This window comes from Chionomys nivalis, chromosome 21 (assembly GCF_950005125.1).
Source record: "Chionomys nivalis chromosome 21, mChiNiv1.1, whole genome shotgun sequence".
Taxonomy (NCBI): Eukaryota; Metazoa; Chordata; class Mammalia; order Rodentia; family Cricetidae; genus Chionomys; species Chionomys nivalis.
This window is the reverse complement of record NC_080106.1, coordinates 11,935,352-11,949,025: the sequence shown is the minus strand read 5'-3', so window position 1 is coordinate 11,949,025 and position 13,674 is coordinate 11,935,352. Positions and strand designations below refer to the sequence as shown.

Below are 13,674 nucleotides of genomic sequence, written 5' to 3'. Positions count from 1 at the left end.
CATAGGGTTCTAGACGGGCGCAGAAGAGGCAAAGCCCGTGGGCCGAAGTCACACAACCCACTTACGCTTCATTGCAGAGGCCCCAGTGTCGTCATACCCCGTCCTAACTGAGAGACTGTCTCTGCATGGGCGCACACAGGCCCGTGAGGGCTGGCTGTCCTTTCCCCTGGAGCCACCCTCCTCTCCCCACTGTGTGGCTCTTGGCAAAAGGTGTGCACAGCCCAGGTCTTTACTGTGAGACATCTGGTGTAAAACTTGTCTGTCATTTGGGACTGAAGTGGGTGCCACTTCCCCCAACAAGAATTGGATGGGTTGGCACACGCCTTTAATCCCAGCACTTGGGAGGCAGAGGCAGGCGGATCTCTGTGAGTTCAAGACCAGCCTGGTCTACAAGAGCTAGTTCCAGGACAGGCTCCAAAACCACAGAGAAACCCTGTCTCGAAAAAACCAAAAAAAAAAAAAAAAAGAATTGAATGGGTGATGTCCCTTCCAGTCAGAGCACCCGCACTTCCACCTCTGCCAGTGTTTTCTGGTGTCACCTATGCCATAAGCTGTGACCGTCACAGTGTCTTCTGCCCAAGGGGCTGGTGGCAGAGGGGACATAAGACTCAACTGGTCTCATTTCTGTTGCAGCAAAGGAAAGGCGGGCCCACCAGGCTAACACTGCCCTCCAAGTCCACAGTAAGTCAGTTTTAGTCTCTGTGGGGGTGGGGTGGGGTGGGGCGGAGCAAGGTGGGTGGAGCAGGGAAGTGAACTGTCCAGATGCCGGGGTGAGAGATGACCAGGAGGGGAGAGAAGGTATGACCATGGGACCGGGAGACGGGAGGTAAATGGACCGAAGAGGAAGAGATGGAAACCAAGCAGAATGAAGATATTATGCCGAAGCTTGTCTTTGATGTTGAGGCTGGGGTTGCAGCTCATGGGTGGAGCCCCGGTTTAGCATGTGTGGAGGCTCTGGGTTCAGTCTTCAGCCCCTCAAAAAAGACAAAAGATTGCTGGTGACATCGGCAGTATTACCGAGGGGTTGCTAGTAACCATGGTAACAATAGCTACTAAGCACTGGACTGTTAGTCTGTTTGACTTTTACAACCCTATGAGATCTGCACACTGTTTTCCCATTTTCCAAGGTCTTTTGGGGTTCTAATTTCCTGCTACCTCGCTGTCCTCAAGGCATGGCTTCCTGCTCATGGACCAAGAAGCCTGCCCAGGCTCCAGCCACTGTAGCTCCTTCCCAGCCAGCAAGGAAGGAGGAAGTGACAGGGAACAGTCCGCCCTTTCCTTAGAGATTCTTCTTAGAAGTTCCATGTGCATCTCATTGTCCATATTCAGCACCTGGCCATAATTAGCTGCAGAGGAGGCTGGGAAGTTAGCTGTAACTCAGGGCACAGCTAAAGGTCAAAGACCTTCAGTCCAGGGTCTGCAGCACGGGTGTCTCTCTGCTGACTTGGGACTGAAGACAGCAACCAGCTCTTCACATGGAAACTCCACAGGAGCTGCCTGCCACGGGGTGTGCATGCCTCTGCATTTGCACACGCTCGCACACACGGACGTGCGCACACACGCAGGCACACCACGCATGTGAACGTGCACGCTCTGCTTGGGAGGGTGCTGGCCTTGGTTGCAGCCCAGCCGTGACTCAAGCTATGAGTCACACCACAAGGCCTAGCCACCACCTTTCAGCTCCTGGGGACACAAAGACCTCGGTGTGGTCAGAGACCCGTGTCGGCTGCAGACGAGGCTGGGGGGAGTGGGCGTGAGGCCTCCCTGGCAAATGCCCCAGCCTGCCCTGAGCATCATGCCCACCCACTGCAGGACGCGGACCTGGCCCGCCTGCTGAGCTCTGGCTCCTTTGGAAACCTGGAGAACCTCAGCTTGGCCTTCACCAACGTCACCAGTGCCTGCGCCGAGCACCTCATCAAACTGCCTTCCCTCAAGCAGCTCAATCTGTGGTCCACGCAGGTGCCGCTCCGCCCACACCCTGCGCCCTGTCCTCCCCCTCACCTCCCGTGCCCAGAGCTCATGGGCCTAGCCACTTGCTCTGCATGCATAACCCTAACCCATTCCCCCAGACAGGAGGAAGTTGGGGTTCCCATGCCACTTGGCAGCCCATTTCCCATTGGGAACACTGCACAGGCTCCTGAGTTGGAAGATACGGGGCTGAGAGTTCACCTTAGGCCTCTCCAGCCTAACAGGGAGGAGGAATATATGGGTATTCTCTTGGAGCCTGCTGGATTCCCAGCATGGTACCACTGGCCTAGCCCTATGGGATACACAGGCTCCTCCATCTCTTGATGGGCCACCTGAGCACTGCTTTCAGGTTTCAGAGCCTAAGTTCAGACTCTGATAGAGGCCCTTGCCTGGCCTATGTCCTGGTGAGAAACTAGATGTGAACTCAGGACGGAGGACTGTGTGCTGAAAAGAGGGCGTGGCCTCATAGATAGATCCCACCCTCTCCCACTCCTGCCCAGCCTTAGGGTCCCCTCCCCTGGGCCTGCAAAGGCTAAGAACCCATGTGCCCCACAGTTTGGAGACGCCGGCCTGCGGCTCCTGTCGGAACACCTCACTATGCTCCAGGTGCTGAACCTGTGTGAGACCCCAGTCACCGACGCCGGCCTGCTGGCTCTCAGCTGTGAGTACCTGGTCTGCGGCAGGTGGGCTGCCCCCTAGCTGCACACCCTGAGAAGGAAGCAGGTGGTTCATTATTAACCAGTTTGTAGCAGACCTGTTGCACCTTGGCACAGGCAAGGTACTGGGAACAAGCAGAGGGGTGTACCTGCCCTCGGGGAACTAGCCATCTACAGGAAACAGGGAAGCTTGTGAGATTAGCCTGTGCCTTCCGTCCAGCCACCGGATACCACCATTGTCACTGCTGTTCCAGCCTTCCTAGCTGCTCAGAAACGCACCCCTGTGCCCCTGGGTCCTCAGGCATTCCTGGGCCTGTCCAGCTTGAGAAGCCTGGGACAGGGTCTAGGATACTGGTTCCACACAGCTCTGCTCAAGGGGGTAGTGAGCCTGGGAATCCACTTGTGCTGTTTTCTAACTTGCTTCCTTAGACAAGAGGCCTCGTGACTCAGCGGTAGAATGGCCAAGCAGGCCTCTGGGAGGTGGGAGAGGGAGTGCAACAGTAGATCACAGAAGTGGCTTTGACAGTCCTACAGTTCTGGATGGTGGGAGCTCTGATATGGGGAACATGAGTGACATTTGAGCTGTTTCCTGCAGGATATTCCTACAGGAAACACATGGGGGGTGCGCACGCACAAAAGGGGGGGGGGTTCTAGGTCTACTTAACAGTGCAGAACCTCCATTGGTCTGTTGTGTCATGCCCCCATCCCGCCCCCAGCATCTCAATATAAGCCTTTGGATGTGTCTCCAACAAGCACCTGTATGGTCCACCATGAACCCCAACTTGATATTGGCTCTTGAGACCAACAATGAGAGACGTGGGCCAGCAGTGCCAGGCAGGAAGCATTCAGGATCCCCAGGGCAAGGCTAGCGCTGAAGGGGAGAGAAGGTCAGAGGTCAGAGACCAAGAAAAGACCCAGCTCTGACCCCCAGAGCTTGAAATGGACTACCTGGTGGACAACCGTCGCAGCTCCCTTACCCATCCACACTGAGAACAGCCTGCAGCTTGAGTGTCCCCGTCTTGCCGTAGCTTTTTCATGTGGGTTCATTGTCTGTCTCTCTTTACCCAGCCATGAAGAGTCTTTGCAGTTTAAATATGAACAGCACCAAGCTCTCGGCTGACACCTACGAGGATCTGAAGGTAAGTCCTCCCTGCTGGGTCCCTCTTTTCACCTCTGGTCATCCATCCCCTCCCTCTCTGGCTATCTCTTTTCCCCTTCTGGCCACCTTCCCCCACTGGTCACCCTTAAAGAAGCTTCTCCATCACAAGGACTGGTGCACCAGAAACAGATAAAGATGGGTAGGGGTGAGGGCAGAGTGAAAAAGGAAGCCAGCCAGGGCTCTGTATGGCATGGGGAAACCAAGGAGCATCCCTTCCAAGAAGAGGCCACAGATGTTGAATCCGAAGGATAAGAAGCCTGGGGTGTCCAGGGTGACGGGGAGGCCCTGGCCATAGCGAGCACAACTGGAGTGTGACAGACAAGGAGGGCCATAGAAATCCTCATTGGGTCACAGAAAGACTGGATCTCCCCCCGCCCCCCCCCCCCGCCGCCCCAGAATACCACTGGGGTTCTCAGTGAGGTGCCAAGTCCTACTTTTAAAAACCTAGCAGTTGTTTGGGAGATGACCTGTGGGAACAGCAGCCAGGGCAGACATAGGTCATGTGTTCTCTAGGCTGTTGCAGTCCGCCAGGGCTGGGCCTGGCAACCAAGTAGGGAGAGGAGGAGGCCCTGCGTGTGGCAGCTGGGACATTTCATCCACCGGAACACGTGCTTCTTAGGGAGGTGGAGGCAGGGCCTTTGGCACATCCAGCTTTGGGTCCCAGAGACACCCCCACGTCCTGGAAGCCACTGCCAGAGAGTCCTCTGGAACCCTTGGTCAGGACCTTCCTTCGCCAGGGTCTCCTGATGGCCCTCTAACCGCTATCAATCACTCTCTTTGACCTTCCCAGCTGGGCTTGCTCTTTGATGCAGGCATGTATGTAGTAACACCCACCACGCCCAGGCAAGGAACGGAGGCCAGACAGCGGCTGCCATGATGTGTGATCAGAGAGGTCACGATTCCCAGGAGGCACAGTCACGGGGAGGGCAGTCAGTGGGAGTTGTAAGGGTGAAACTGTGGAGCCAGACACAACTCAAGGTGCCTCTGTCGGCCAGTGTTCTCAGCACTGGGTCAGACTTGAAAGAAGTGTGGCCACCAGGACTTGCACCTGCTAGTTCCATCTGTGCGTTTACACACGTGCACACACAATGAGGGGCACCCGTGCATGTAGCGGCATGAGAAGTATGGCTCTCGCAGCATCCTGTGCTCTAGTTCCCCAGAGCCACAGCGACAGTGAAATCAAGTGGAAGAGGGAAGTGGGAGCCAGTGCTTAGGAGGACAAATCACTTACTTGTCTTTTCATTTTGAGAGGGAAGGGAAGGAAGGGAGAGAGACAGACAGAGAGAGAGTATGTGTGTGTGGCACATGTGTGGGTGCATTCAGAAGGCATCAAATCCCCTGGAGCTGGAGTTGCCGGTGGTTGCGAACGACCTGACATGGATGCTAAGAACCTAACTCTGGTCTCTGGAGGAGCAGTCACTGCGTCATCTCTCTGGCCCCTACTATCTTTTATAAAATATTATTCGTGTGTGTATGTGTGTGTGTGTGTGCGCGCGCATGCACTGCCCGTGACATAGGCACAGCAGTCAGAGGACAGCTATGTGCAGTCAGTTCTCTCCTTCCACCTTTACATGAGCTCCAGGGATCAAATTCAGTCTCTAGATTTGTCCAACAAGCACCTTTACCTGCTGAGCCCTCTGCCCAGCACCTTACCTATTTTTTACACTCCAGAGTGTCATGGTTCCAACTCAGTGATACCAGTTTTTGACCAACCTCCCTCTTTCCTCTGCTGGGGCATCTGGGAACTGCCTGACTTTTGAAGAAAGATGTTCGTGCTAAGTGACAGGCAAACCCACATGGTTTAGTAAGCAGTCTGGCCCAGCCCTCCTGTGTTTGGTTTTTTTTTTTTTTTTTTTTTTGGTGTTTTTGTTTTGTTTTCTAAAAGAACCTAGACATCTGTATTTTTCTGCGCAGCCTCCTAGACTGGCAAGCGTGACTTGAAGATGTTTCCCAGCTTTGTGCTGGTGACCACAGGCCCCAGCTTGCAGCTTCTGTCTGGGCAGGCGAAACCATTGAAGATTGTTGGGCATAGGACAGGGCAATAAGCAGGCCACCTTTGTCTCTGAGTGTCCTGGCGTGCATGAAAGTGTGTGTGTGTGTTATTGAATAGGGCTGGTGGGTGTAAGGGATGTTGGGAAGGCAGGAAGTAAAGGCAGGAGACCATTAATGAGACAGATTCCTCTGGAAGTGAAGGAAAAGCCAGCTGTTGAGAGACTAGTCTCCCAGCAGGAACAGAGGGCAGGGACTGAGAAGAATCTCGCAAGTGAATTGGACTGCGGATGGGCTCAGTGGCTAGAGCGCTTGTCTGGTGAGCACTGTGTGCCCCATGCCCAGGTCCATATAGACCGGATGAGGTAGTCCATGCTTGTAATTGCATCACTCGGAGCTGAAGGCAGAAGAATTAGAAGTAGGAGGTCATTCGCTTCGTAGCTGTTTGAGGCCAGCCTGGACTGCGTGAGGCTCTGTCTCAAATAAATAAATGTAATAAAAGTGTCAGGTGGGACCATATTTTTGTTTAAGAACAGAGGATCCCAAGACGAAGAGTCTGAGGGAAATGGCTGGTATTTGACGAGGTGCCTTCTTATCACCCACAGGCCAAACTTCCTAATCTGAAGGAGGTGGATGTCCGCTACACCGAAGCCTGGTGAAGCCCCTGTGTGCCCGGGATGGTGTCGCACAAAAACAAAACAAAACAAAACAAAAAAAAACGACTCTTGACTAATAGCTGTAGAGCAGTGGGTCCTGGGATGGCCCCAGCAACTGGCTGTGGGTTAGATGGGGGAGTCTTGGGGGGCGGAGGGGGGGAGGGGTGGGGAATCCTCAGCACGCCCAAGCCCCCGCCTAATTCTTAGAGCTTCATGTCGGAACCTTAGACCTTGATCAAAAGCAGCCTTGGTGGCAACAAGAAGAGGAACAGCGGGTAGGGAGGGCAGGGGAGGGGCGGGCGGGGATCCCTGTGTGGGTTTTCTCTGCCTTTGTTGTGTGATGCCATGTGTGGGGGCATTCATCCAGCCTGATGCCATCAACTCGGGCCAGAAGGAGGATGCTTGTTTCTTCCGGGAGGTGCACCGAGCCGAGATCTCGCCCCTGACTTTGGGACAGGAATTCTCAGTCATTGTCACCCCATCGTCCTGTGTCCCCACCATCGCTATGCAAAGTGGTTCTTGTTGTACATAAGATTTAAATAACGCACCTATTTAAGAAATGTTGACAAATTGCGGGTCTGGGACCCGCTCTTATTTATGAAGTCTTTGCCCAGCCCTCCCTCCTCACCTGCCCCCTGGCGTGTAGTACTGTCTGGACCAGTCAGCTGTCGGGTTAGTGCTAGTGGTGTTTTGGTTTTGTTTTTTAAAGGAAACAAACAGACAAACAAAAAGCAACAGAGAGAGAGGAAAAAAAAAAGACCTTTGGAAAATTAATTGCTTTTTTTCTTAATGGACTCTGTATGCCAGTGCTCTCCCCGTCAGTCAGTCAGTCTGCCCACTTGCTACTCTGTATTATTTCCAGATGTTTCCAGCTTCCTTGTGGGTGGGGGGTTCAACCTGGGGGAGGAGGAGGAAGGAGATAGGGTCTCCATATTGTAGCTCACTCCTCCCCTCCGCTGCTTCTGTAAATCTGGAAGGGTCTTGGCCTTTCCTCCCTTTATATCCATAGAAGTGTTGGTCCTCCAAGGTCCTGCTGCCGTCCCCACCCCTCTTTAGCTGTCCCTGTCCCCTACTGAGATTCGCGACCTGTGGCCTCCCCACCCTGTGGCTCCCTCACGCATGCCCCACGCCCACCTCTTTGCATGGTCTCTTGGGAGAGAAGAGCCCGACCCGACTGTCCACGCCTCTCCACTAGCGCGCGATCCACTGCGGCACCCCCTCACCAATGCGCCCTGAGGCAGACCAACCTCATTTCTTTTTCAAACAGTTGGCTTTTCTTACCAAGCCCTCACTGTACAGAACAGCCCCCTTTGACAATTCTTTTGGGGTCCCCTCTCTTCCCTTTTTCTGTTCGTTTAGCACAAGTATTTCCCCTCCCTGGCACCTCCAAACCAAACCCACCAGTCGATGTTAATTGTTTTATATCTATTTAATCTTATTCGATGGAAACCATGCTTCGGTTGTTTTATACTTTGCCAGGTAGACTTTATTACCCCCCCCCCAACAATGCCCTCATTTTTTTAAAAAAGGAAAAAAAAACCACACACAAAAAAAAAGAAAAACAGAGACTTTGGGTTTCAGTCTCAGTCTTAATTCCCTTTCCGTGGCAGGTTTTCTTTTGTGCGTGTGCCTGTGTGTGCGTGGAGTGAGTTCTGTTTTGTGTTTGTTTCTCTGTTGGTTTCTGTTGTTGCTTTCTTCCCCAACTCCAACCCTGGTTCCGTACTTCACAGCACCCTGGTGCAGAGAGAAACAGAAGCAGTAAAATAAAAATTAAAAAAAAAGAAAAAACCAAAAGGGAAAAAAAAAGGAAAAAAATTTCAAAAAGTTTAAAAAAAAAAAAAGAAGAAGAAGAACTAAGACATCCCACCCCACCCCATCCCCTGCACTGTTGCTTTTCTTGATGGTTAATAATAAATACTGTCACGTAGCTGTGTACAAAGAGATGTGAAATACTTTCAGGCAAAAATAAACTGTAAGTGACTCATCAAAGGCTGTCCTTGCTCTATAGTTGGGGGAGGGGAGGGAGACGGAAATGGGGAAAAGCCCCATTCAAGGACCTGGACACGCCTGAAGACTAGCTTCTCACTCTGGGGGCTTGACCATAGGGCCTGAGTCTGTCACCCATTGTGAGGTCTGACAAACAGAGTCCCTGGCCATTGCCTCCCAGTAGCACTCTGAGCCATTGTGACAACCAGCCAGGGCAACATCACTACCTTCTGTAAAATTCTATTTGAAACACCCAAGCCCCTGCCACTCTCCAGAGGGTCCTAGTAGGCTGGAGTCCAGCCCTTGGCCATCTCTTGCTTCTTCCCAGGGGTGTCTCTAAGAAGCAAATTCAGTTTGTCTGAAAAGAGACGAGATTGCCAAGCATGGTGGCACACACCCGTAATCCCGGTGCTTGAAGCAAAAGCAGGAAGATACCTGGAGTTCAAGGCTAGTGCAGGTCACTTAGATCCAGGCCAGTCTAAGCTCTGTGGTGAAAACTTGTGTACAAACTAAAAAGAGCGAGGTGGGGGAAGGGGAGAAAGCTTAGCAGGTAACAGGCTTGGTACATAAACATGTGGACCTGAGCCCGGATCCCCAGCACCTACATACAGAGCCACGCACAGGAGCATGCTTGCACTTAAAACCCCTGTACTTGGCATAGCTGAGCCAGTAAATTCCGGATTCAGCGGAAGATTCTGTATCAAAACTCTAAAATGGGGAATGAGTGAGGAAGACAGGATGTTGGCCTCCCGTCCCTATTGCACCATAGAGAGTTTCCACCATCTCTCAAGCTGTGTGGATGTCCGCCACTGCCCTGAGTTAGTCCGATGTGTGCTATGTCTGTGTCCCCGTCCCTCTGGCCACCCAGACATCCTGATCCTCCACCTGACAGCCCTAGTCACCCGAGGCCTGACTCTAAGACTGCCCCGCACACCCTTTCCTCTCCTGGGTTTTTCCACTGGCCTGTGTGTAGAAAGGCCAGGGACCAGTTCCCCGGCTGAGGCCACACCAGTCAGTATGGTGTGAAGCCGAAGTTTGGGCTTCCATGGAGCAGGACAGGCCTCTCTAAGGGGACACGATCCAAAGGGGTACTCTCAAAAACTGGATTGCCTCATCGTCCCCATAGCCAACCTTGGGCACACTGGATGCTGGTGTGTGACATTTCACGTGATCTCAAGTGGGTGAGAGGAGCCCTTTGAGGTGCTAAAGAACTTAGTGGCACAGGTGGGTGACAGTCACAGCATATACTGTTCCGCTCCACTAAGAGAGTGGCCAGTCATGTTAGGATTGGGACCAGGTGAGGTGGAGAGCGCCCTCCAGGGCAGTCTAAGAAACGCCTCCCAAGAGAGCTATGTTGTCACCAGGTTCCTGTGCTGCCTGGCTATGCTGGAAGGGCTGTCAGTTAGCTAATTCTCAGAGTCGGAGGGAGGGGCTGCTAAGAAAGCATGGCCTCAGCAGGTGGAAGCAGAATGGACCAGCTGCTTTTGCAGGCCTGTCTGCACAAACTAAACAGATAGGCACTCTGTAGCCAGCAACTGTGTCCCCAGACATCTTTAGAACTGACCTCACACATCCAGCCCACCAGCAAGGTTTTATAGTGCATGACTTAAAGGAAAACAGGCCCACCAATGGTAAACACTGTGGGGCAGATATACGACTGGACCGCCCAAATGTGTGGGTCACTCCAGAAATACACACAATAGCATATTCATATACACAGCAAGAAATAGCACCCGATGCAATGACAGATAACGGGGGAGGGGTGATCAAGTGAAAGGAGCCAGGCGCACAGGAATGGCTCGCCTCTAGAAAGTTCTTGAGCAGGTGCAAACCCTCAGCAATGACAGAGATCTCCATGGTGCTATCTGGGAGTGGCTTGTTACTGATGTGGATAGGGCGGGAAGGGATCTGAGTGCTCTGCAGATTGGTCTGTGGTGATCCGGTAGCTAGACACTCGTGATGCTCTCCTCGGCAAATGAGGACCATGTGACACATCACACAACAACTCTTGAATATTTGCATCAAAGGGAAGCAGCCCACATAGCTACAAACGAGGGCTAGGGGTGTTGCTCGATAATAAAGCACTTGCCAAGGGTGTAAGAGGCCCATATAGACAGTGGAATATTATTTGCTCATAAAAAGGAAAGAAGGGGGCCAGCAAGGTGGCTTAGCAGGCATGGTGGATAGAGAGAACCAACTCCCACAAATTGTCCTTTGACCCTACCCATGTGCCTTGGCATATGCACACACACACACACACACACACACACAAATAAATTGTTTACAGAAAAGAAATCATGATATATCCTATAATATGAATATACCTCAAAACATGGCACTGAGGGAAAGCGGCCAGACATGAAAGCCCAGGCGTGCTTCTCGGCACGTCCAGACTACTGGAGAATCAACTGATATTTGTCAGGGCTGGGGTGGGTGGACTGGCTACCCATGGGTATAGGGGGTTCCTCTTGGTGATAACAGGGTGAGAGAGAGAGAGAGAGAGAGAGAGAGAGAGAGAGAGAGAGAGAGAGAGAGAGCAGTTCCATGGCATGGTGCCGGCTCCATATGCCACTAGGAAGTGCACTTTGAGGGTTACTAAGTGGCTGGAGAGACCTCAGCAAATTAGTGCACTTGCTGTTCTTGCAGAAGACCAGAATTTGGTTCCCAGCATCCCATTGGTTGACTTGCAGTACCTAGTAACTCCATTTTGGGGTGGGGTGGGATGGACACCCTCTTCTGGACGCCAAGGGCTTTGTGTTCATTTGCATATGCATACACCCACACCCATAATTAAAAATAACCTTTAAAGTTTTATTAATGTTACAGGTGTTTGCAGCTCAGTTAAAAGAAAAATTGTGTGCAGCAAGCATGTGAGCTCATACCTGCAACCGCAACTGAGCCAAGAGTGCCATGCCATGCTGACAGCCTTCTGAGTGTCGGGGTGTCGACATCTCTGTAACCCCAAACAAAAAACAATGCAGCTGATTGAGGCCCGGGGTTAGGGTCAATATTTTCTGCAGTTTTACTTTTCGGGGTTTTCCTGGTTGCTATTGTTGTTTGAGACAGAGTCTAACAGGGGAGTCCTGGCTGACCTAGAAGTCACTATGCATACTGGGCTTGCCTCGAATTCGTAGCTATCCTCCTGCCTCCATTTCCTGAGTGCTGAGATTAGAGCTGTTCAACACCATGCCCCTGCAGCTGATTGAGGCCAGGGGCCTGGGGGCAATATTTTCTGCAGTTTGTTTTACTTTGTTTGCAGTTTTGGGAGTTTTTATTGTTACTGCTATTGCCCTAACTGACCTGGAAATCACCACGCAGACTTGGCTGACCTCGAATTCGCAGCGATCCTCCTGCTTCAGTTTCCTGAGTGCTTGAAATTACAGGTGTCCACCACTATGCCTGCCTCCCCTGCCAAAAAAAAAAAAAAGAGAATGTTTTAAGGGTACACAATCTTCTCACCTATGGAAGGAAGTCCTTGCAAAACCACCTCTGAATAGGTAGGCTTAGACTCTCTACTGCCACCTGCTGGGAATAGTAATAAAGATTAAAATCTGTACTATAAAAGAACTCCCTGTGCGCTGCACAGGTGTTTATGTTGGGGTATGTGTGTCCTAGAGAAAAGAAGGAAGGAGAAAGGGATGGAGGTGGGAGACATCTATTGTACACAAGGCTCTCTGGGGACTCAAGAGTGGATGAAACACGTGCCATCTGTGACCTCACGCCACACAGTCTGAGGGAGGAGGCAGCCATTGTCATCACACATACCATTTTTCAGGATGGCCATGAGGAAAGTGGATCAGAAACAGGCCACCATGAGAGCCTCTGAGAGGAACCTGGGCTCAGGGGCAGGCCCCGAGGAGAGCCAGGAATGACTCCCCAAAGTGTTGATGAAGAGTCTTCCAGGTAGGAAAGAGCATGAGCGGACACTTTAAGTGGGGCCAGGCACTTTGGAGGGACAGGAGAAGCAGGAGGGAAGACCTCTGGATCGACCAGAGAGAGGGTTAAGGCCTCTTGAGTCTTTATCCTAGAACAGTGAACTGGGGTCGAATGTAGAACAGAGGGCTAAATGATAAACTGGAATTGTTTGCCTTCCCGGCCCCTTCCCCCTTCCCCTCATTCTCATTACGTGCACGTGCTCTCTGGGAGGGGCCCCTGATGGTAGAAGGAGCAGGAAGCAGGGCCTGTTAAGCAAGCAGTCAGCTGAGGGCACTTTGAGGACAAAGTGGGGGCCGGCAAATGAGGAAGGACCACCAAGTTGCTCACACCTGATGAGAGCCTCTGGCATCCCCGCATCCCGAAACGGGTCAGATCAGAGGGCAAGGACAGTGACTCCAACACTCTGGGGTCCCAGCTGCTGCAGATCAGGGCTGAGGCTGGGCCAAACTGGCCACTGGGGGCGGGAAGCCGCATTCCCAACCTGGGGCCCTGACGTCAATGTTACCATGGAGACCCAGCTTCCCTTGCAGGAGGCAGCTGCTGCAGCCCCCCCTCCCCTCCCACCAGGCTGGGAAGGCTGAGCAAAGCTGAGGCGAGCAGAAAGAGTGGGCTGAGGTCCACAGGCTTCAGCTCAGCGGGGAACACGGTCCTGCAAGGAGTCAGGGTGCCAGACCAGACACCCTGCCTGTCCCGGGCCTCAGATGAGGCTGCTTTCTTGCATTGGCTTCTGAGGTTGAAGGATGGGAAATCCTTGAGCTAGATCCCTGGCTTTCCTCCTTTGGGGTCCATCTGGGGATTATCATCTGAGTCTACAAGCTGGAAACTCTCCAGGGGTCTCCTTCCAGCCTTCCTTTTCTGGAGCGGCCAAGAAGGGACAAAGAAAACACTTCTGGGCCAGGGCTGTAGCTCAGTTCGTAGAGTGCTCGCCTTAGCAGCCCCAAAGCCCTGGATTCGTTCCCAGGCACCTGCTAGAACTGGGTGAGGTGGTGAACACCTGTACTGCAGCCCTTGGAAGATGGAGGCAGAAGGATCAGAAGTTTCGGGTTGTTCTCCACTACGTAGTGAGTTAGAGGCTAGCCTGGGCTACAGAGACTTTGTCTTAAAGAGGGAAGGAAAAGAGGGAGGGAGCGTGTAGGAGAAAGGGTTTCTGAACTTTGCCGAGGCTTCTTAACCAGTGAAGCACTGGGGTATTGCCATGCCCAAGAGGTCTCTACAGATGTTTCTGGGGGGCGGTGCTTACATTAGAAAACAGAGCAGTCAGGGGATGGGAGAGTGTGGGAGGCCAGCAGAAGGGCTCAGCTGCCCTTGTCGGTGGCTCCTGAAG

General features: G+C 52.5%; 1 protein-coding gene across 2 annotated transcripts in view; it reads left to right on the top strand.

Annotated features, from left to right (window-relative positions):
• The window catches only part of Cmip (c-Maf inducing protein), a 193,675-nt gene extending 187,099 nt beyond the window's left edge, over nt 1-6,576 (top strand). For both annotated transcript variants that reach the window (XM_057753570.1, XM_057753571.1), the window contains 5 exons: nt 634-681; nt 1,813-1,959; nt 2,524-2,629; nt 3,693-3,763; nt 6,378-6,576. In XM_057753570.1, coding sequence (XP_057609553.1) covers nt 634-681; nt 1,813-1,959; nt 2,524-2,629; nt 3,693-3,763; nt 6,378-6,431 — 426 coding nt within the window. In that variant the 3' untranslated portion in view covers nt 6,432-6,576. The remainder of the gene's footprint in view (nt 1-633; nt 682-1,812; nt 1,960-2,523; nt 2,630-3,692; nt 3,764-6,377) is intronic.
• Nucleotides 6,577-13,674: the final 7,098 nt, after the last annotated feature.